General features: G+C 41.7%; 2 protein-coding genes across 2 annotated transcripts; one reads left to right on the top strand and one right to left on the bottom strand.

Annotated features, from left to right (window-relative positions):
• Positions 1–390: 390 nt before the first annotated feature.
• Positions 391–3,302, top strand: LOC117915049 (60S ribosomal protein L13a-4). The gene is made up of 4 exons (XM_034830602.1): positions 391–732; positions 873–989; positions 1,081–1,168; positions 2,905–3,302. The coding sequence occupies exons 1-4, from the start codon at positions 461–463 to the stop codon at positions 3,046–3,048; spliced, it is 621 nt and encodes a 206-aa protein (XP_034686493.1). The 5' UTR covers positions 391–460; the 3' UTR covers positions 3,049–3,302.
• An 18,897-nt stretch (positions 3,303–22,199) lies between these two features.
• Positions 22,200–22,640, bottom strand: LOC117915189 (vegetative cell wall protein gp1-like). Its single transcript, XM_034830756.1, has one exon. The coding sequence runs from the start codon at positions 22,638–22,640 to the stop codon at positions 22,200–22,202; it is 441 nt and encodes a 146-aa protein (XP_034686647.1).
• Positions 22,641–23,109: the final 469 nt, after the last annotated feature.

Below are 23,109 nucleotides of genomic sequence, written 5' to 3'. Positions count from 1 at the left end.
TCCCTAAATATTTTTATTCATCCTCTTTTTCATTTCTTTTCCTAATTATTTTATTTTACAATGTCAAAATATTTTTTTATTTTTTCTTAGTTATGACTTATTATTCTATTTGTTATAGCTAAAACTCCTTTTCATAACATCCATACTGTTTTTTTTAAGTCAAAGCAATTTTATTAGTTGAAACTTGAACAGAGTCTCTCATTAAAATTATTTGAATTTTTTTAATTAAAAAATTTTAATATTATGGAATAATCTATCCTTTTTATTACTTGACATTTTTAGGGATGGTTTTCCCTTTTCTACTTACGTGTCAGTATCCCATTGGTCCACAATTTAAGAGAGGAAAAGAAACCCTAGGTATATATAAAGAGTGAAACGCAGGACTCAAAAACCCTAGCCCCTCTACCGTTAAGTCTCCATTTCTGCGATAGCCGCAGTTAGGGTAGAGAGGGAGTGAAAAATGGTGTCAGGGTCTGGAATCTGCGCGAGGAGAGTGGTTGTTGACGCCCGCCACCACATGCTGGGGCGATTGGCTTCGATATTGGCCAAGGAGCTGCTCAATGGTCAGAAGGTGGTGGTGGTCCGATGCGAGGAGATCTGCCTCTCCGGTGGCCTCGTGCGCCAGAAGATGAAGTATCTTCGCTTCCTCCGCAAGCGCATGAACACCAAGCCTTCCCATGGCCCAATCCACTTCCGCGCTCCCTCCAAGATCCTCTGGAGGACCATACGCGGGTGAGCTTGACTTATCATTTTATATTTTTCTGCATTTTCTATGCCACGAAACGAAGTTTTTTTTTTCATTATTTTCATTTATTTATTAATTTGATGCTTTGATTGAGCCAATAAAATCCCAAAATCTCTCTGGTTTGTAGGATGATTCCTCACAAGACTAAGCGTGGAGCCGCAGCGCTTGCCAGATTGAAGGCTTACGAGGGGATTCCACCTCCATATGATAAGATGAAGAGGATGGTTATTCCTGACGCTCTCAAGTGAGTTCTGTGTTTGAGTTTATTTTTTATTTAGGCCTATAAATTCTTGTTGGTTTGATGCTTTAATGCTTGAGATTTTTGGGAAAATCAGGGTTTTGAGGCTTCAAGCTGGGCACAAGTACTGCTTGTTGGGCAGGCTTTCATCAGAGGTGGGATGGAACCACTATGAAACCATCAAGGTCAGAGTTTGCCGCACAATTTCTTATGTTACTGTCTATTGTTTTGAATTAAAGTAGCTGTTTCCATTCGGATATCTATGTTTTTAAGCCTATAGTATCATGACTACGAAGCTACATAAATCATCATATTGGACCGGGGGTGGTTGTTCATGTTGCTGTTATATGGCTTGCCTCACATGATGCCCAATGCTTTTGCTTGCTCTCCTATTTTTGAAATGAATTTTATTGTTTGAGTTCTTATAAAATGGTTTTTGGTCCTTTGGAAGCTGCCTTTTTTAAACTTGGAGAACTTGATGTTGTCTAGCTGTTGTTGAAGAAACCAAACTAGATTGGCAGGGATCCAAACCCCTGACATGGGTTATTGGTTCAGTTTCTACGGACACAGTAAATTTTCCTGGATATGCATTTTTGCCTCATGATAACTGCCAGCTGAACTTTATGGATCTTTTTAGTTGCTCTGGCCTTTATGGTCTGTGAGTGAACAGCAAATATTGCTTATATGGGGCATTTTTATGAAATGATTTGTAAATTAGGATTGTTATATTTTCATATTTTGGTCTTTCTTTTTTGTTGTTGTGTCTTTTTGTTGGGCTGGGAGTTTGTGAGAGTTTCAAGGATCTATATGATAATAGCTTTCATTGGTTTCTTTTGAGATGATGCATTGGTTGGACCCTTAAATTTTCACCCATTGCTTATATTTTTCAGTTTTTGGGCTCTATTCGATCCTCTTTCAGGTTGAACTTTTGTTGATTGTTTTCTTATTAGGGGGAGGTTTTATTATCTACAGTACACTGCTAAATAAAGTGGAGTTATTCTAATGACAAATTGTGTGCATCTAGTGTTATCCCTGCTCGAAAAATTATTCTTTTAATAATCTTTCAGTACAACTTAAATTACAACTCAATTTCTATGTTCCTTGAATTTAGTAGCAAGTTTTAATAAAATGTAATTAATGAGTGTTGCTGCTGGATCACCACTCAGCCGTTTCTCCTACCATCACGGCCATTCTTATACTGCTTCTACAGTAATCCTCATTTTTCCTATTTCTTCAATATTGTCACCCTAACCATGATCAACTGCTATTGTTGCATTACTAAATAATGCCACTATCAAAGAAAGATTTTAACTACTAATCAGTGTGCTTACCAGTGGTGATAAAACTATTTTGCATTAAAATAGCCTCATCTTTATGGATATTATGATTAGTATTAATCATTTTTTTTTAATTGATATACCTGACACATTCTATACATACGATTGTTGGAGCTGATTTAGTAATATTTTTGTGCTAAAACTGGTATCTCATGCTTAAATGAATTTTACATTTTGCCCAATATGCATTGCTTACTTTTCAGTGTGCCCATGTGCCATTTTTTGGTCCAATTCTAGGTCCATTTGGAAATGTGCATTATGCTTCCAGTGTGTTATTCTATTTCAATTGTCAGAACGTGTAATGGCATGTAGAGTTGTAAATAGGAATGAACTAAGTTAAATTTTCTATGCAATGAGTGTCTCTTCATTGCTAAAAGTGTATACTCTGGAAATCATTATTTGTTGCTTTACTTTCTGTTTGGTATTTTTATTTGACCTTTATTTTCTTGTGTGATTGACTTTTGTGGAGTACAATTGGAGCTTGCACAATGCAATCTCTATAATTCTTAATACTACTGATAAGCAAACTGTGAGTTTAATGACATTTTCTGTGGTTTTCTCACTGTCTCTTGCTATTGTTGCAGGAGCTTGAGAAGAAGAGAAAGGAAAGGGCTGAGTTGGCCTATGAGAGGAAGAAGCAATTGAACAAACTAAGAGTCAAAGCTGAGAAGGCTGCAGTGGATAAGCTCGGATCTCAGCTAGATGTTATTGCTCCCATCAAATACTGATTCTTAGAGACATGAGAAATCTGGATTGTTTTTATTTCAAATGACAATTTTGTTGAGTTTCGTGTTGCAGTTTATAATCTGGATATTATGAGGACACATTTGCCTGTGCTGTGGTATTTTTAGTTAGATATCATGTATTGTCAAATTCCCCCGCTATGCCATTTCACCTAAATCATTTCATGATTATGATGTGGATGTGAATTGATTTATGTTCCTGTAACTCCTATCTGGGTCGTGGTGTGCCTAGCTGTGTACTTGCTCTTTCTTGTCATTTAGCCATAAATTATATGGAAACTCAGGGTCGAAAAATCAGGCACATTGTGAAATGGTTGTTCTCTGATAATGTTCCTATAGTTTTAGTTTTTCAGAAATATAAGATACACATTTTTCTGTTCGGTATCTGGCCACCTGTTAAGTGTATTGGCACTGAGCTAGAGGATGCCTGGACGCAACACTCCTAGCACGATCACCACTTAAATTTTGATGCCTGTGTGCACTGCCAGCCGATGCTACACTGCAAGCATCCTTTCTCTTCTGTCAGTGAGTGCTGCTCCAGCTGACGTCGACAGTGAGAAAAAAAATGCCAATTTCTTTAGGCTAACCTTCCGAGATGACCCGGTTGGTGGGAATTCCTTACAAAATTAAGCCATTCATGCTCCTAGAACATTTTGCAATGGATGAACCAGAAGGATAGGATGATGACCCATTTGACTAACTAAGCACCACAATCTGAACCAGGGTGTTTGCCATGGATCTGAGTTTATGCTGACAAAACCATGGCTTCACGGGGTTTGAGCGCAGACCACGTCCTTGAAATGGTGCAAGTGTTTACTCAATAGATGTGGGGGACCTTTCGAGGATGGATCATGCTATAGCATCGTAGTGGCGTCTTTTATTTTCAGCCATTGAATTACACATACACACGTCCCTTGTTAGCTGTTGAATTTATATATGCTTACATTCAGAATTAATGGTGCGGGGGGTTTCCCTCCACGTGTCCTTCCCGGACTCAAGACCCTTCGGCCGACCAGGGCAAACATATAACCCATATGGGATCATTTCGTCTGGACCAAGAGAAGCTCCGTCTGGCACCAAAAGTGAAGTTTTCCTTCTTTCACAATGTTAGATGGAATGAACAGACCAAGCTGACTAACCTTTCAGACGGGCTCACAATTCTAGACGAAATTGATAAACCAAACTAGTTGAACCTTTCAGATAGACAAATCAATTTAGTCAAGTCCTCAAGATTTTTTGCATGTGTGGTCAACCATGCTTGATGTCTGAGCTCCGGACTAGACACTTGATGTCTGAGCGCCAGACTGGACACTTGATGTTTGAGCGCCGAACGAGACGCCTGACGTCTGAGCGCCGGACTAGACGCTATTTACACCCAAAAGTCAATGTCAATTAATTATTACACACAATCCCAAACATTGGCAAGTTAAATGGATAGTCAGCTACATGGTTCGAGATTTTGGCACGACAGTCAGCAAATGACACCAGTCAACTGCCCTTACTTGATGTGATTGCCCAGTCCACGCCGTAATAACAGCGTTGGCTATCCTATCAAGGCTCAATTTTTGTTGGATAATCATCATTACAAGAAAGATAATGACGATATCATCAACTTTATATAAACCCCTTAAGAAGCACGAACAAGGTACACACATACGCTCATTCTCTCCCAAAAAATAGTTAGAGCTATCCTAATTGATTTATAACTTAAGCTTCGGAGGGGCATGCCTAGACCACCCGTCTGGACATTTTTTTGTACAAGGAAGAAGTTCGTCTTACTCTAATGAAGCTGGACGGACTCCTCAAGAAGCATGAATAAGGGAAGAGGTCCGCCTGACTCCAATGAAGCTGGACGAACCTGAATCCAGTTGGCTCGACACCAACATTGGCGTCGTTTGTGGGAATGACTAAGGATATCAATACCTTCCAGAAGCCGATCATCAGCTATGGGTGGCGAAGACTACTTTGTCTGGCGTGAAAGGGTGGAAAGACGCCAACAAGAGAATGATCAGTAGATGCAGTCTCTGCTCCGCCAAATGAAGCGACTCAAACAAGAGAATGAAGAGTTGCAGGCATAAATGTCAGCATCGAGCCCCTTTCAAAGTCGACACCCTCAAAGCCAACAAACAGCTTCAAGACGAACTAATGAGGCATCTTTCCCGGGGACACAAAGTTCTCCTCTAGCAGCTACATGACACGGTCTGAGGAGGAGATTTCGCCAACTAGCCAAACACAGTTGGACGAAGACACTAACTCTACCCAAGCATCAATGAAGAGAAGGCACGACAAAAAGTCGCGTTTTTCAGAAGTGATGCGAGCCCGATTGGGACCTCAAGCACCACGTGTGAAGGGGCAACTATGCGTATCAAAAACCCTAAAGGCCCATCTAGGTCCCCCAGTCGTAGTAGTTATGTCAGAATGGCCATCTCAACTGCCAAGGCAACAATAAGTTGGGCCCCCGACAATCCAAGCTCCGCTTGGCTTTGTTAGCTGATAGCTAGATGACATGCTCTCCACGTTGTTTGACCCTCATATTATTAACTATGAGTCGTTTAGAGGGTTCATAATGCCAAAATTCACAACGTATGACGGAATAAGCGATTTGTTCGATCACATCATGCACTTCAGGCAACTCATAACCCTTGATATAGGGAATGATGCACTATTATGCAAAGTCTTTCTGACCAGCCTACACGACCAATCTCTTTCTTGGTTCCACTGTCTTCCATAGAATTCTGTGAACACTTTCCGGGATATATCGGAAGCCTTTATGGGTCATTACTTATGTTATATTCACTATAAGAAGAACATAAGCACTCTGCAAAACATCAAGTTGCAGGAGAACGAGTCGCTCGGAGACTTCATGAAGTAGTTCGGGCAAGTTGTGCTTTGAGTGGAATACTACAGTATGGATGCCATCCTGCAGATCTTCAAGTGCAACATCAGCCCGAGCACACCATTTTTTTAGTCTCTCTCAAAGAAGTCGTCTACAATGATGGATGACCTGTTTAGGTAAGTAGACAAATACTCCATGCTCAAAGACTATGTCCGGACAGCTACTCATCAAGTCTTGGTCACCAATCGTCCAACCAAGGACGACAAGGTAGGAAATTCTAAGCCCTTGAACCAATCGAGGCAAGCTAGCAAGAGGCGAGCTGGCTGGCCTGCAGCAGTAGAATTAGGCGAGACTGACCCCCCTCAATATCTCATATGAGAGATTCCTCTCGATGATCCGCGATCTGTCCGACTTCAAATGGCCAAAGCCGATCATGACAGATCCAGCTAGATGGGATCAGAATAGAAGGTGTTCATTTCATAAGGATCACGACCATACCATCGAGCAATGCAAGAGTCTCCATTACTTGGTGGAGAAACTAATCAGAGCTGGGCACCTAAAATAGTATGTTCGCACAGCTAGTGGGCAAAAAGAAACGGCACAAGAGGTAGTCGTCCAAGCCTTTGCATCTCCGGTAGCTCCCAAAGCTTTCATCAACTACATACATGGAGGCCCTGTAGACGATAGATACAATTCTAAGCGACAAAGGCGAAGGTTGCTCTATGCAACCTCTGTAAGAGAGCGGGTTAATTCCGTTCAGCGTAACTTTTCGAAAGGAAGTGTGAGCCCCATTGACTGCACAATTACCTTCCTTCTAGTAGGTGCTAACCGAGTATTGCAACTGCATGAAGATGACCTAGTCCTAACACTAGGGATAGGTGGATTCAATGTGAGAAGGGTCTTGGTTGATCCGAGTAGCTCAACTGACCTCTTGCAAATGCCAGTTTTCAAGCAAATAGGCTACTCACCATCTACCCTAGAGAACTTAGGGCGTTTGTTGTCTGGATTCAATGGTGCTACGACTTCTCTAGGTGATGTACTGTCCATCCAAGCTGGCTCAATCACCCTGAACATACAATTCTCAGTGGTTGACGATTTGTCCCCATGCAATGCCATTATGGGACATGAATGGCTTCACAAAATGAAAGACATTCTCTCTACATACCATAAGATGGTGAGCTACCTCACAAAAGAAGGACAAGTTAATCTCCTTGGTAGTTAGCTAGCTACGCGCCAATGTTATCAAGTGGCGCTAGACTCCGGACACCCAGCCGACGAGGAGGCACGTCCAGAATCATCAAATACAAGGGTGCAATAGCAATTACTGAGCTCGATGGAGAAAGATCCATATGCAACTGATCCACTCCAAACATTATGCTTCTCACATGGCACAGATCAAATAATCTATACCAGCTCCCTACTTACGCAAGATGAATTGAAACTACAGGAAGTGTGCTTCAATGAAACAAGGACATCTTCGCTTGGACTCACTCAAACATGTCGGGAATTCATCCATCTGTGGCCTCTCATAAACTTAACGTCATGCCCTCTTCGTGTCCTGTCCGATAAAAGGTCCGATGTTTTCATCCGGACAGGTAGAAAATCATCCAAACGAAAATTGACAAACTGTTGGCAGCCGGATTTATTAGAGAAGTCAAATATCCGGACTAGTTGGCAAACGTGCTGGTCATTCTAAAAAAGAATGGGAAGTGGAGAGTTTGTGTTGACTACACCAACCTGAATGATGTCTGCCCAAAGAATAATTTTCCCTCACCTTGGATAGATCAAATAGTCGATTCCACCACCGGGCATGAGATGCTCTTCTTCCTAGATGTCTTCTTCGGATATCATCAAATCCCTATATTCTAGCCAAATGAGGAGAAGATAGCCTTTGTCACACCACATGGGTTGTACTGCTACAAAGTCATGTTGTTTGGGCTTAAGAATGATGGTGCTACTTATTAGAGACTAATGATGAAAATCTTCAAGCCCTTGATCAACCTAACCGTGGAAGTCTACATTGACGACATTGTTATGAAAAGTGAAACCCGAGTTGAGCACGTCCAGTACCTAGAAGAAACATTTCGTCTGATGTGGGCATACAACATGAAGCTCATCCAGCTAAGTGCACCTTTGATGTCAGTGTAGGAAAGTTTCTAGGGTTTATGGTGACCCAAAGAGGAATTGAAGTTAATCCGACTCAAATAGAAGTTGTCCTCGAAACACCTGCCCCAAGCAAAAAAGAAAAAAGAAAAAAAGTTGCAACACCTCAAAGGCCGTCTAAGTAGCTTTGGGGCATTTCATAGCCCATTTCACGGACAAACTGAGACTTTTCTTCCTCATGGTCAGTGGAGCAAGCACATTCAACTAGACAGATGAATGCAGGCAGACATTTGAAGTAGTTAAGCACTACTTCACTGAACTGCTCATTCTAAGCAGCCCCAAGTCTAACAAACAACTTTATATGTATTTGGTTGTATCTGACTATACTGTTAGTGTCGTCCTTTTAGGCACATACAAGACAAATAGCAAAGACCCGTCTACTATGTGAGCAAACTAATGATAGACATTGAGACTCAATACTCTAGAATGGAGCAGGCGACTCTAGCCTTAAAGAATGCTGCTCAGAAGCTCTACCCATACTTCTAGGTTCATCAAGTGACCGTACTCACAAACCAGCCACTCCGAGTTACCCTACACAAATCGAATCTATTTGGACGAATGTTGAAATGGGCCATCAAGTTAAGTGAGTACAGAATCAAGTATCAGCCAAGGTTATCATTGAAGGGACAAGTTATGGCCAACTTTATAGCTAAACTCCCTAAAAAACAAACACATTCGGTTGATCGTCCTAGAGAGCAATGATGGACACTTGATTCGTTCCCAATTGGTGTCTCAACTGATTCATGTCCAGCTGGTGCTCTCTGATTGAGGGAGAAATCAACAAAATTTATAACCTATATCACCACGCATTAGGATAGCTTTAGCTAATATAGCATAGTGGCTCTAGGATCGTTCACTGGGAAGGGTTTTCAACTCACAACTGATACCAATTCAAAGTTAAATTGGTGCTTTTTCATTTCAAGGTTAGCTTAAGAAATAAAACACAAACTTTGTTTAAATGAGGTTTTGTTTAAAGCTAACTAAAAAGAAAGTAACGGAAATGACTTATGAAGAAAAACATTCCTTGGATGTTTGGGTTCACAGGGGAGGTTCCTTATGCAAAAACAGAGCTCCAGTCATTTGGTTCATTTCCTCGCATTAGAGAATTAGCATATAGTCGATTCTCTAGCCGGTGTTGTACAGATGTATCCTTTAAATGGATTTCAGCTCTAATTCCCTCTCACTGATGCAACTTGCAATGGCTCATGCCTCTCACCTAGCATTTTCCATTCAAGGTGATCTTTAACTTTGGACTTCCCTTCTCAAGCTCGCAAGAGATAACTAATGGATGTCTCCTTGGAGTCCAAAAGCTTACCAAGTGTTGGCAATTCTAGAAAATCCTACCTTCAAGTCACTTCCCAAAAGCTCACAGGAGGAAAACTAGTGCATCTCCACGGACGGAGATCACTTGCCTTACCAAGTGTTGACTCAAGTGAATTGAAGGTGTTTTAAGTTAACTAAAAACATAGAAATCATTAAAGGATCACACTTTCTCTTCATTAATGGCTGAAACCACAAAGCCACTAATTCTTGCACTTGGAACCTTTCCCGGCAACCTTAGCTCCAAGGAACTAAAAGTCTAGCCACTCATTCTCTGAGGAAACTTCCTCAGAGCTTGTTTGGCTAGAAAGAAAACTAACGAGAAAACAAATATATGAAGGAAAAACAGAGCAAGTGCTCTGTATAATATATTTCTTCCTTCCATTGATTACATAATAATCCAATGTAAAGAAAATTACAAACTATCTATATGAGGTTATTCACCCTTTGTTCTTACTTAAAGACTAAGGAATCCTATGATAGGTGGGTTACAAGGAGAGTTTGGGGATTTAGACAACAAATATCTCAAGATGTCGGTCGGAAATATCAGGAAGCTTCAGGATAACACCGCGGCACTGTATATGATTACTACTCAAAAAGTGTTATTTGATAGCTTGTAATTAATCCTTTTAAACACTTTTGAGTAGTAGTTATTGCCTTTTAACCCAATTAACATGTTAAGGACCTTTTGCAATCAATTTTAATCAAATTGTCTTAAGTTTTGGTGTTTTGATAGCTTTTTGATCACCAAAGCAATATGAAATTGAGGAGAGTTATTTGGAATCCTTGGAAAAGCAATGGGAAGTTCAGAGGCATGAAGAACCAAAGCTTTGAAGTCCTTTGCCATAAGAAAAGTTGAAATGCAAGGAGGGGAAGCAAAGAGAAATCTATCATGAAGCATTCTTGATGACAGTCATTTCAGCCACTTTTGGAGCACTTCCTGACGTCCAATTTATGCATGCTATATGTCATTTGAAAGCTTAGGAAGTCAACAATCCAATGCTTCAAACCGTGTACGATTTGGAGCTGAAATGAGGAAGTTACAACCTTTGGAAAACAACTGCTCCAAATTGAAGGAAGGATTTAGCAAAGTGTTGCGAAATCACCCTTTTGTTGCGGAATGATTTCGCAGCCTTTTTGCACAGTGCTATGGATTTCCCCTGAAGTTTCACGACACGATGGAAGCCAAATACCACAAGATGAAAGCCAACTTCGCAGCGCTGCGGAATCAGCCTTTTGCTGCGAAGTAATTTCGCAGCCCTTTTTGTACGTCTGCGAAATTTCGCAGACCTCTTTTTCACCTGCGAAATGGTCCTTAGTGCTTCCCGATATTTGTAACCGACACTTGGAGATATTTTTAATTAGATTTTTGTTGTCTAAATCCCCAAATTCTCCTTGTAAGCCACCAATTATAGGATTCCTTAGCTTTTAAGTTAGGAAAATGGCTAAATATCCATGTAATAGCTATTAATGTAATTTTGATTTAAATAGAGCCCGAGGAGCCTGTTCTGAGGGGGATGAACCTTTTGTAAGTTTCAAAGAAAGTAAAATACAGAGCTTGAGCTCTACCTTACCTTCTCACTTTGATTGTATTTTTTATTTACTTAGTTATGCACTCTCTGAGGAATTTTCCCCAGAGAATGAGTAACTAAACCTTTTAGTTCCTTGGAGTGAAGGTTGCCGGGAAAGGTTCCAAGTGCAAGAATCAGAAGCTTTGTGGTTTCAGCTATGAATGAAGAGAAAGTGTGTCCCATGAATGGTTTCTATGTTTTTAGTTAACTTAAAACGCCTTGGAGTCACCTGAGCCAACACTTGGTAAGGCAAGTGATCTCTATCCATGGAGATGCACTAGTTTACCCCTTGCGAGCCTCTGGGAGGTGACTTGAAGGTAGGATTTTCTAGAATTGCCAACACTTGGTAAGCTTTTGGACTCTAAGGAGACATCCATTAGTTATCTCTTGCGAGCTTTTGAAGGAAAGTCCAAGGTTAAAGATCACCTTGAATGGTAAAGGCTAAGTGAGAGGCTCGAACCATTGTAAGTTGCATCAGTGAGAGAATTAAAGCTGAAATCCAATTGAGGGATGCATTTATGCAGCACCTGTTAGAGAATTGACTTTATGTTAATTCTCTAATACGAGGAATTGAACCAACTGACCGGAGCTATGCTATTGCATCAGGAACCTCCCCTGTAAACCTGAATCTCCAAGGAATGCTTTTCTTCTTAAGTAATTTCCATCACTTGTTGTGTTGTTAATCTAAGTCCAAACCTTTTTCAACCAAAGTTTGTGTTTTATTTCTTAAGCTAATCTTAAAATGAAACAGCACCAATTCACTTTGAATTGATATCATTTTCAGCTTGGAAACCCTTCCCAGTGAACGATCCTAGAGCCACTATGCTATAGTAGCTTTTTCTTTGCTACCCTAGTTCATGGTGTAATAGGTTATAAATTTTGTTGATTACTCCCGCCATCAAGGAGCACCAACTGGACACGAATCAACTGAGACACCAATTAGGCATGAATCAAATGGTGCCGCTGCCGGGGAAGGTGTCAAGTTTATAGTGATACTATTTCAGAGTACTTGTGATTTTCATCACAAGTGTGGTAACGTTTCTTTAGCTTTACTAATTCTCATTTTTTTTCGTTTTACTGATTCATAATCTAAATTTAGCTTTTAAATTCAGCTTAGTTTTATTTTGTTTTTGTAGCCCTGTTTTCTTTTGTTGTCCTTTGTTTTCATTTTAGTTTCAGATAGATACTAGTTGTATATGCCAAAGTGGATACGTGGCAGTGGAGGAAGGCTTGTTAAAAGTGATACACCTCATACTAAGGAATTGGAATTGAGCTTGAATATCATGGAAACTACACCTGAAGATCAGCATAGTCACCAAGGTCGTCAAGACAATCTCAATGAATTTAGATCAATGAGGGACCGCATGCATCCACCTCGTATGAGTGCACCATCATGTATTGTGCCTCCTACAGAGCAGCTAGTGATCAGACCGTATATTTTTCCACTTCTACCAACTTTCCATGGGATGGAAAGTGAGAATCCCTATGCACATATCAAGGAATTTGAAGATGTTTGTAATACATTCCAAGAGGGAGGAGCTTCAATTGATTTGATGAGGCTTAAGCTATTTCCTTTTACTTTAAAGGATAAAGCCAAAATTTGGCTTAATTCTTTAAGGCCGAGGAGTATCCGTACTTGGATTGACTTACAAGCTGAATTCCTTAAGAAATTCTTTCCCACTCATAGAACAAATGGCTTGAAAAGACAAATTTCAAACTTCTCAGCTAAAGAGAATGAGAAATTCTATGAGTGTTGGGAAAGATATATGGAAGCTATAAATGCTTGTCCTCACCATGGCTTTGATACTTGGCTATTGGTGAGCTATTTTTATGATGGGATGTCATCCTCAATGAAGCAACTCCTGGAAACAATGTGTGGAGGAGATTTCATGAGTAAAAATCCAGAGGAAACTATGGATTTCTTGAATTATGTAGCTGAAGTTTCAAGGGGATGGGATGAACCAACCAAAGGAGAAGTGGGAAAGATGAAATCTCAACTTAGTGCTTTCAATGCTAAGGCTGGGATGTATACCTTGAAAAAAGAGGATGATACGAAAGCAAAGTTTGCAGCTGTGACAAGAAGATTGGAGGAGCTGGAACTCAAAAAAGTGCATGAAGTGCAAGCTGTTGCTGAATCACCAGTGCAAATGAAGCTCTATCCTAATTGTCAATCATATGAACACTTGGTGGAGGAATGCCCTACAATTTCAACTGAAAGGGAAATGTTTGGAGATCAGGCAAATGTTGTTGGACAATTCAAGCCCAATAACAATGCACCCTATGAAAATACTTACAACTCAAGTTGGAGGAATCATCCAAATTTTTCATGGAAGCCTAGAGCACCTCAGTACCAACAGCCAGATCAACCATCTCAACAATCTTCAAGTCTTGAACAAGCCATTTTGAATCTCAGCAAGGTAGTGAGAGATTTTGTTGGAGAACAAAAAGCCATCAATGCTCAACTTGATCAAAGAATTGACAGAGTAGAGAATACTCTGAACAAAAGGATGGATGGAATGCAAAATGATATAACCCAAAGGATAGATAATCTCCAATACTCAATATCAAGGCTCACAAACTTGAATACAGTTCAAGAAAAGGGAAGATTTCCTTCTCAACCCCACCAAAACCCCAAGGGTGTCCATGAAGTGGAAAGCCATGAGGGAGAATCATCACAGATGAAAGATGTCAAAGCTTTGATCACTCTAAGGAGTGATAAAAAAATTGAGCAACCACCGCCTAAGCCACCTGTTGAAGAAGAAGAAGAGACAATGAAAGGAGAGGAAATGGAAGATAAACAGGGGGAGATCAGTGAAAAGAAAGAGGACAATGAGTCAACAATAAATGCAAATCCAGAGAAGGAACTTCTGAAGGAAGAAATGCTGAAGAAATCAACTTCTCTACCTTTTCCTCAAGCATTGCATGGGAAGAAGGGGATTCGAAATGCATCTGAAATTCTTGAAGTATTGAGACAAGTTAAAGTCAATATCCCTCTGTTGGATATGATTAAACAAGTTCCAACATATGCAAAATTCCTAAAGGACTTATGTACTATCAAAAAAGGGTTGACTGTAAATAAGAAAGCCTTCTTGATTGAGCAAGTAAGTGCAATCTTACAATGTAAGTCTCCTTTGAAGTACAAAGATCCGGGAAGTCCTACCATTTCAGTCATGATTGGAGGAAAGGTAGTGGAGAAAGCTTTATTAGACTTGGGAGCTAGTGTTAATTTGCTTCCATATACTGTCTACAAGCAATTGGGACTTGGTGAGTTGAAGCCAACAGCAATCACTCTATCTCTAGCAGATAGATCAGTAAAAATTCCCAGGGGAGTAATTGAGGATGTCTTAGTTCAAGTTGATAATTTCTACTATCCGGTGGATTTTATTGTTCTTGATACGGATTCTACTGTAAAGGAAGCTAATTTAGTTCCTATCATCCTGGGAAGGCCATTCCTTGCTACCTCAAATGCAATTATCAACTGTAGGAATGGGCTCATGCAACTCACTTTTGGCAACATGACACTTGATCTCAACATTTTTTATACGTCTAAAAAGCAAATCACTCCGGAAGAAGAAGAGGGTCCAGAAGAGGTGTGTATTATTGACACTCTAGTGGAGGAGCACTGTAATCAGAATATGCAAGACAAGCTGAATGAAAGTTTTGCAGATTGTGAGGAATGTTTGTCTGAACCCCTTAATATGCTAGCTACTTTACAAAGTTGGAGGAAGATAGAAGAGATTCTACCTTTGTTCAATAAAGAAGAAGGAGCAGATGCTGAAAAAGGGGTCCCAAAACTCAATTTGAAGCCTCTACCCGCAGAGCTGAAATATACATACCTTGAAGAAAATAATCAATGTCATGTCGTAATATCTTCATCTCTGACCAATCATTAAGAGAAATGTTTACTGGAAGTTCTCAAGAGGTGTAAGAAAGCAATAGGATGGCAAATATCTGATTTGAAAGGCATTAGTCCTTTAGTCTGCACGCATCATATATATATGGAGGAGGAGGCTAAGCCAATTCGTCAATTTCAAAGAAGATTGAATCCTCATTTACAAGAGGTTGTGCGAGCTGAGGTGCTGAAGCTACTTCAAGCAGGTATCATTTACCCTATTTCTGATAGCTCTTGGGTGAGTCCTACTCAAGTGGTACCAAAGAATTCAGGGATTACTGTGGTTCAGAATGAAGAAGGAGAAGAAATCACTACGCGCCTCACTTCAGAGTGGAGGGTGTGTATTGATTATAGAAAGTTGAATGCAGTAACCAGGAAAGATCATTTTCCATTGTCATTTATCGATCAAGTGTTGGAGAGAGTCTCTGGCCATCCGTTCTACTGTTTTTTGGACGGGTATTCAGGGTATTTTCAAATTGAGATTGCTGTGGAAGATCAGGAAAAGACCACTTTTACATGTCCATTTGGAACATATGCTTACAGAAGAATGCCTTTTGGTTTATGTAATGCACCTACAACATTCCAAAGGTGTATGTTGAGTATCTTCAGTGATATGGTGGAGCGAATTATGGAGGTTTTCATGGATGACATCACCGTATATGGAGGTACATTTGAGGAATGCTTAGTCAATTTGGAAGCGGTTCTTCACAGATGCATTGAAAAAGATTTGGTACTCAATTGGGAGAAATGCCATTTTATGGTACGTCAAGGAATTGTCCTTGGCCATATCATCTCCGAAAAGGGCATTGAAGTTGATAAGGCAAAGGTGGAGCTTATTTCCAAATTGCCCTCCCCTTCAACTGTAAAAGGAGTAAGGCAGTTCCTTGGCCATGCCGGTTTCTATAGGAGGTTCATCAAAGATTTTTCAAAGCTTTCAAAACCTCTTTGTGAGCTGTTAGCTAAGGATGCTAAGTTTATATGGGATGAAAGATGTCAAAATAACTTTGATCAACTGAAGAAATTTTTGATAACAACTCCAATAGTGAGGGCCCCTAACTGGCAATTACCTTTTGAACTAATGTGTGATGCCAGTGACTTTGCTATAGGAGCTGTGCTTGGTCAAAGAGAAGATGGGAAGCCCTATGTGATCTACTATGCAAGCAAAACATTGAACGAAGCCCAAAGGAACTACACAACTACAAAGAAAGAATTGTTAGTTGTGGTATTTGCCTTGGACAAATTTCGTGCTTATTTGGTAGGGTCTTTCATCATTGTTTTCACTGACCATTCAGCCTTGAAGTATTTATTGACAAAGCAAGATGCAAAAGCAAGGTTGATAAGATGGATTCTTTTGTTACAAGAATTCGATCTCCAAATCAGAGATAAGAAAGGAGTGGAGAATGTGGTAGCAGACCACCTCTCAAGGTTAGCTATAGCACATAATTCTCACGCCTTGCCTATTAATGATGATTTTCCTGAGGAATCACTTATGTTTCTAGTCAAAACTCCTTGGTATGTTCACATTGCTAATTATCTAGTTACTGGTGAAATTCCAAGTGAGTGGAATGCACAGGACAAGAAGCACTTCTTTGCAAAAATTCATGCTTATTATTGGGAAGAACTTTTCCTTTTTAAATATTGTGCAGATCAGATTATAAGGAAATGTGTGCCTGAGGAAGAGCAACAGGGAATTCTAAACCATTGTCATGAGAATGCATGTGGAGGTCACTTTGCCTCTCAGAAAATACCTATGAAGGTGTTGCAATCAGGGTTTACTTGGCCATCTCTTTTCAAAGATGCTCACATCATGTGTAGAAGTTGTGATAGATGCCAAAGGCTTGGAAAGCTAACAAAGAGAAATCAAATGCCGATGAATCCCATACTAATAGTTGAACTATTTGATGTAAGGGGCATTGACTTTATGGGCCTTTTCCAATGTCTTTTGGTAATTCCTATATCTTGGTGGGGGTGGATTATGTTTCTAAATGGGTTGAGGCAGTCCCCTGTAAACAAAATGATCATAGAGTGGTTCTCAAGTTTTTGAAAGAGAACATTTTTGCAAGATTCGGGGTGCCCAAAGCTATAATCAGTGATGGAGGTTCTCATTTTTGCAACAAGCCTTTTGAAAGTTTATTAGCCAAGTATGGAATGAAGCATAAGGTAGCTACACCTTATCATCCACAGACTTCCGGGCAAGTTGAACTAGCAAACAGGGAGATAAAGAACATATTGATGAAAGTGGTGGGTTCAAGCAGAAAAGATTGGTCTATTAAGCTTCATGATTCATTATGGGCATATAGAACAAATTATAAGACTATTCTTGGCATGTCCCCCTATCGTCTTGTATATGGAAAAGCATGTCATCTTCCTGTGGAAGTTGAATACAAAGCTTGGTGGGCAATCAAAAAGTTGAATATGGACTTGATCAGAGCCGAGGCAAAGAGGAGCTTAGACCTTAATTAGATGGAGGAATTAAGAAATGATGCTTACATCAATTCCAAAGTTGCAAAACAGAGGATGAAGAAGTGGCATGATCAACTAATTTCCAACAAGGAATTCCAAAAAGGCCAAAGAGTTCTACTCTATGACACAAGACTCCATATCTTTCCTGGAAAGCTCAAGTCAAGGTGGATAGGTCCATTCATTATCCATTAAGTACATATCAATGGGGTAGTGGAATTATTGAATTCCAATGGCAAGGACACTTTTAAAGTCAATGGATATCGTCTCAAGCCATTCATGGAGCCGTTCAAACCAGAAAAGGAGGAAATCAACCTCCTTGAGCCACAAAAAGCCTAAGCAAATAAGGGTTTGATGGAATTGGTTTCACCAAAGTCCAAAATTTTTGTAAATTTTGTAAATTTTAAAGTTTTATCCATACTTTTGATCTTAGTTTTTTTATCTTAAACTGTGTATTTATATGTATTTTCATCTTTTTGGATGATCTCAGGTGGAAGAAAATGCAAAGAAATTGAAAGGAAGAAATCGGAGCAAAAACAGAGCGAAAACAGAGCAAAAACAGAGGAGAAAAAGAGTTCTACGAGATTTCGCAGCCAAAGAGGAATTCTCTGCGAAAATGGTCATTTGTTGCGAAATCACTTTGCAACACTTTTGAATCCTCTGCGAAAATTTTCGCAGCTGCGAATCCACGAATGGCACACGAGTGCCACTCCGCAGCACAAGAGCCCCAATTTCGTAGCTGCGAAAGCGTCTGCGAAGCTCTAAGGCGTGAAAAACCCCAATTCCGTAGCAATAACTCCATTTCGAAGGGTGTTTCGCAACTGCGAACCCGATTTTTGGCAAACGAGCGCCATTCCGCAGTACAGTGACCCCAATTTCGTAGCTACGAAGTGAGCTGCGAAAGTGATTTTCTCCTGCGAAACCCCCAATTTTGCTGCGAAAGCGGCTTTCTTCTGCGAAACCCAAGATGACCTTTAATATTCTGTTATTCTTTATAAATACCGGTCATTTGAGCTGCGAAAACATTTCAAAAAGGGGAAAAGTCACAGCAACCGTTCGTTCGCCTCCTCTCCATAGCCCGACGCTGCGTGCATCTCCGTTCATCCCTTCCAATCATCACCGCCGGCTAAACCTCGTCATTCTGAAATGGCACGAACCAGAGGCGCTAAGTCTTCCTCTCCTTTTAGCCGAAAGCGAACACCGCGCGAGGAACCTGTTCAAGCATCTACCTCTGAGCCTCCACGGCCGGAAGTTGTTTCGCCTCCTGTGAAGCCCACGCCAAAGAAACGCCAGGCCAAGCCGACATTGCAGACGCCTCCGGCGAGGCGCTATCTTACCAGGTCAGGGGGCCGTCCCCTGCAAAAACGAGCCAGAGTGGAAAGCTCGGAACCCATCGACTTGACAGGGCAGTCCCCTGTTCCTTCTCCAGAGCCCTCTCTGGTGCCATCTCCGGCACCGCCGGCAAAGCCTCAAACAAGCCAGCCGCCACCTTCTGAGCCCCAAATTCTGTTTGGGACAGCTCCTGAAGCGATAATCAGGCGTCTAATGCTCACTCAGCCGCCAATTGAAGGCAATTTGGACTGCTGAGCTCGGCCATTTCATTCTGAGCTGCGCTTTGACACAGCCGCCTTCCAATTACGGCCAGAGCTTGAAGGGTCATTCCAATTGCTGCGCAGATATCGAATGGAACAGCTGCTGACCCCACGAGACTTCTTCTATCCCAGAGTAGCCTTGGATTTTTATCAGTCCATGACTACTCAGCAGGTCAGAGATCCCACCTTAATCCATTTTACCATTGATGGTAGACATGGCATTCTAGGAGCTCGTCATATAGCTGAGGTCCTGCATATCCCATATGAGCTAAGCCATTTTGATGATTTCCGAGCATGGGCTAGCCCTTCTCAGCTGGAGATGGTGCATATCCTGTCCAGGGGAGCTTCTACAAATCCTCATCTATTAAGGAGAGAACTTCCTCCAAGGATGTTCCTCATTAATGCACTCTTGCGTCATAATATTTATCCCCTGCAGCATTGGACCCAGAGGAGATGAGTTCTTTTGGAGGCCTTATTCAGGATTTCTGAAGGGCACTTTTTTGGCCCTCACCACTTAATCATGGCTGCCCTTCTCTACTTTGAAGAGAAGGTGCATAAAAAGAAGCTGCCGCGAGCTGATGCCATTCCACTTCTCTTCCCGCGGCTGCTATGTCAGATTCTTGAGCATCTGGGTATCCATCAGAGCCTCAGCTGGAGCGCAAGAGGATATGTCGAGAGGTTTTTACTTTCGACTAGTGGAGCAACATGACAGCATATAGGATGGAGCAGCCAGAGCTCCCACAGCGAGCTCAGATACCAGTTGCTAGGAGAGCATCTCCACGTCTTATACCTGAAGGTATACCTGTTGCTTCTCCTACCATAGCCAGAGCCCCTCCAGTTGTCCCAGCTTCATCGCAGCCCTCCACTTCAGCTGAGCCAAGGATGGCCATTCCTATCTCTGAGTATAGGGATTTATGCCAGGCACTGCAGACCTTGACAGCATCTCAGAGCAGCCTTGCTCAGGAGATGGCAGCTTTGAGAGCTTGCCAGGAGCAGATGATGACCACTCAGGCTCAGCACACTGCCATCTTGAGCCAGCTCCAGCAGCATCTTGGTCTCCCAACAGCTGATGAGCATCTCACTCCTACCACTGTGGTGCCACATTCTCAGGCCACAGAGCCTCAGGCCCCTCATGAGTCAGCTAATGAAGAGGCAGAGCCATCCGCCTAGGCCATCAGCTCCAGCATCACCCTCCTATCTGAACATATATATATCTATTATATATTTCCTTTATGTATTTTGTTTTAGTTAGTCATATATGAAATCCCCCACATTTTGATATCATATATGGGGATAACTTGGATTACTTGTATTACTTCTTTTCCAACTGTACTCAAATGATTAAAGTAATACAAAGTCTAGTTTTTTGTTAACTCTTAGCATTAATTTATTCTTATTTCCTTTGCTCACACCTTTTATTCTTTTTGAAACATGTGGTTTCTCCAATCAGTATTCGAAATTGATATCACTCAGGAGGTACCACTTCCTCCCTTTAATTTCAATCACCCATATCACATTGAGGACAATGCTCAGCTCGGTTGGGGGGAGATTTAGATGAGAAATGAGGAAGGAAGTTTGCAAAGTTAAAGGAAGTATGCTAAGTTATTTTGATATTTTAGCCTTGCCCATTTGATTCATGCCTAATTGGTGTCTCAGCTGATTCGTATCCAGCTAGTGCTCCTTGATGGCGGGAGTAATCAACAAAATTTATAACCTATTACACCATGAACTAGGCTAGCAAAGAAAAAGCTACTATAGCATAGTGGCTCTAGGATCGTTCAAAGTGAATTCAAAGTGAAGGAAATAAGAATAAATTTCGAATACTATATCAATTTCGAATACTGATTGAAGAAACCACATGTTTCAAAAAGAATAAAAGGTGTGAGCAAAGGAAATAAGAATAAATTAATGCTAAGAGTTAACAAAAAACTAGACTTTGTATTACTTTAATCATTTGAGTACAGTTGGAAAATAAGTAATACAAGTAATCCAAGTTATCCCCATATATGATATCAAAATGTGGGGGATTTCATATATGACTAACTAAAACAAAATACATAAAGGAAATATATAATAGATATATATATATATATGTTCAGATAGGAGGGTGATGCTGGAGCTGATGGCCTAGGCGGATGGCTCTGCCTCTTCATTAGCTGACTCATGAGGGGCCTGAGGCTTTGTGGCCTGAGAATGTGGCACCGCAGTGGTAGGAGTGAGATGCTCATCAGCTGTTGGGAGACCAAAATGCTGCTGGAGCTGGCTCAAAATGGCAGTGTGCTGAGCTTGAGTGGTCATCATCTGCTCCTGGCGAGCTCTCAAAGCTGCCATCTCCTGAGCAAGGCTGCTCTGAGATGTTGTCAAGGTCTGCAGTGCCTGGCATAAATCCCTATACTCAGAGATAGGAATGGTCATCCTTGGCTCAGCTGAAGTGGAGGGCTGCGATGAAGCTGGGACAACTGGAGGGGCTCTGGCTATGGTAGGAGAAGCAACAGGTATACCTTCAGGTATAAGACGTGGAAATGCTCTCCTAGCAGCTGGTATCTGAGCTGGCTGTGGGAGCTCTGGCTACTCCATCCTATATGCTGTCATGTTGCTCCACTAGTCGAAAGTAAAAACCTCTCGACATATCCTCTTGCGCTCCAGCTGAGGCTCTGATGGATACCCAAATGCTGTAGAATCTGACATAGCAGCCGCGGGAAGAGAAGTGGAATGGCATCAGCTCGCGGCAACTTCTTTTTATGCACCTTCTCTTCAAAGTAGAGAAGGGCAGCCATGATTAAGTGGTGAGGGCCAAAAAAGTGCCCCTCAGAAATCCTGAATAAAGCCTCCAAAAGAACTCCTCTCCTCTGGGTCCAATGCTGCAGGGGATAAATATTATGACGCAAAAGTGCATCAATGAGGAACATCCTTGGAAGAAGTTCTCCCCTTAATAGATGAGGATTTGTAGAAGCTCCCCTGGATAGGATATGCACCATCTCCAGCTGAGAAGGGCTAGCCCATGCTCGGAAATCATCAAAATGGCTTGGCTCATATGGGATATGCAGGGCCTCAGCTATATGACGAGCTCCTAGAATGCCATGTCTACCATCAATGGTAAAATGGATTAAGGTGGGATCTCTGACCTACTGAGTAGTCATGGACTGATAAAAATCCAAGGCTACTCTGGGATAGAAGAAGTCTCGTGGGGTCAGCAGCTGCTCCATTCGATATCTGCGCAGCAATTGGAATGACCCTTCAAGCTCTGGCCGTAATTAGAAGGCGGCTGTGTCAAAGCGCAGCTCAGAATGAAATGGTCGAGCTCAGCAGTCCAAATTGCCTTCAATTGGCGGCTGAGTGAGCATTGGACGCCTGATTATTGCTTTAGGAGCTGTCCCAGACGGAATTTGGGGCTCAGAAGGTGGCGGTTGGCTTGTTTGAGGCTTTGCCGGCGGTGCCGGAGATGGCACCGGAGAGGGCTCTGGAGAAGGAACAGGGGACTGCCCTGTCAAGTCGATGGGTTCCGAGCTTTCCACTCTGGCTCGTTTTTGCAGGGGACGGCCCCCTGACCTGGTAAGATAGTGCCTCGCCGGAGGCGTCTGCAATGTCGGCTTGGCCTGGCGTTTCTTTGGTGTGGGCTTCACAGGAGGCGAAACAACTTCCGGCCGTGGAGGCTCAGAGGTAGATGCTTGAACAGGTTCATCGCGCGGCGTTTGCTTTCGGCTAGAAGGAGAGGAAAACTTAGCGCCTCTGGTTCGTGCCATTTCAGAATGACGAGGTTTAGCCAACAGTGATGATTGGAAGGGATGAACGGAGATGCACGCAGCGTCGGGCTATGGAGAGGAGGCGAACGGACGGTTGATGTGACTTTTCCCCTTTTTGAAATGCTTTCACAGCTCAAATGACCGGTATTTATAAAGAATAACAGAATATTAAAGGATTCGGATAAGCGCTATCAGAGGATTTGGACATGTCTGACCGGGGAAGTTGAAACGTCCTCCTCTCCCATCCGGCTGTGAGATATCCAGATGTGAAATATCCGATCAAAGGATCCGGACATATCTGACCGGGGAAGTTGAAACGTCCTCCTCTCCCATCCAGCTGTGAGATATCCGAATGTGAAATGTCGGCGGAGGTTGAATGTCGACGGACGGAATTCCGAATGTGAAATATCCGTAGAAGGTGGAAAGTCGGCCAGATAGAATTCCTCCCCGAGTGGAATGAGCTATGTCG

The sequence above is a fragment of the Vitis riparia genome, chromosome 5, assembly GCF_004353265.1.
Source record: "Vitis riparia cultivar Riparia Gloire de Montpellier isolate 1030 chromosome 5, EGFV_Vit.rip_1.0, whole genome shotgun sequence".
In the NCBI taxonomy this organism is placed as follows: domain Eukaryota; kingdom Viridiplantae; phylum Streptophyta; class Magnoliopsida; order Vitales; family Vitaceae; genus Vitis; species Vitis riparia.
This window is presented reverse-complemented; position numbering and strand designations above follow the sequence as displayed.

Bases quoted from the DNA above. Each gene is read 5' to 3' on its own strand.
- LOC117915049 (XM_034830602.1), top strand. From the start codon at position 461: ATGGTGTCAGGGTCTGGAATCTGCGCGAGGAGAGTGGTTGTTGACGCC. The intron at 733-872 runs GTGAGCTTGACT...TCTGGTTTGTAG, and splicing joins CTCTGGAGGACCATACGCGG to GATGATTCCTCACAAGACTA. The intron at 990-1,080 runs GTGAGTTCTGTG...TGGGAAAATCAG, and splicing joins GTTATTCCTGACGCTCTCAA to GGTTTTGAGGCTTCAAGCTG.
- LOC117915189 (XM_034830756.1), bottom strand. From the start codon at position 22,640: ATGGCACGAACCAGAGGCGCTAAGTTTTCCTCTCCTTCTAGCCGAAAG.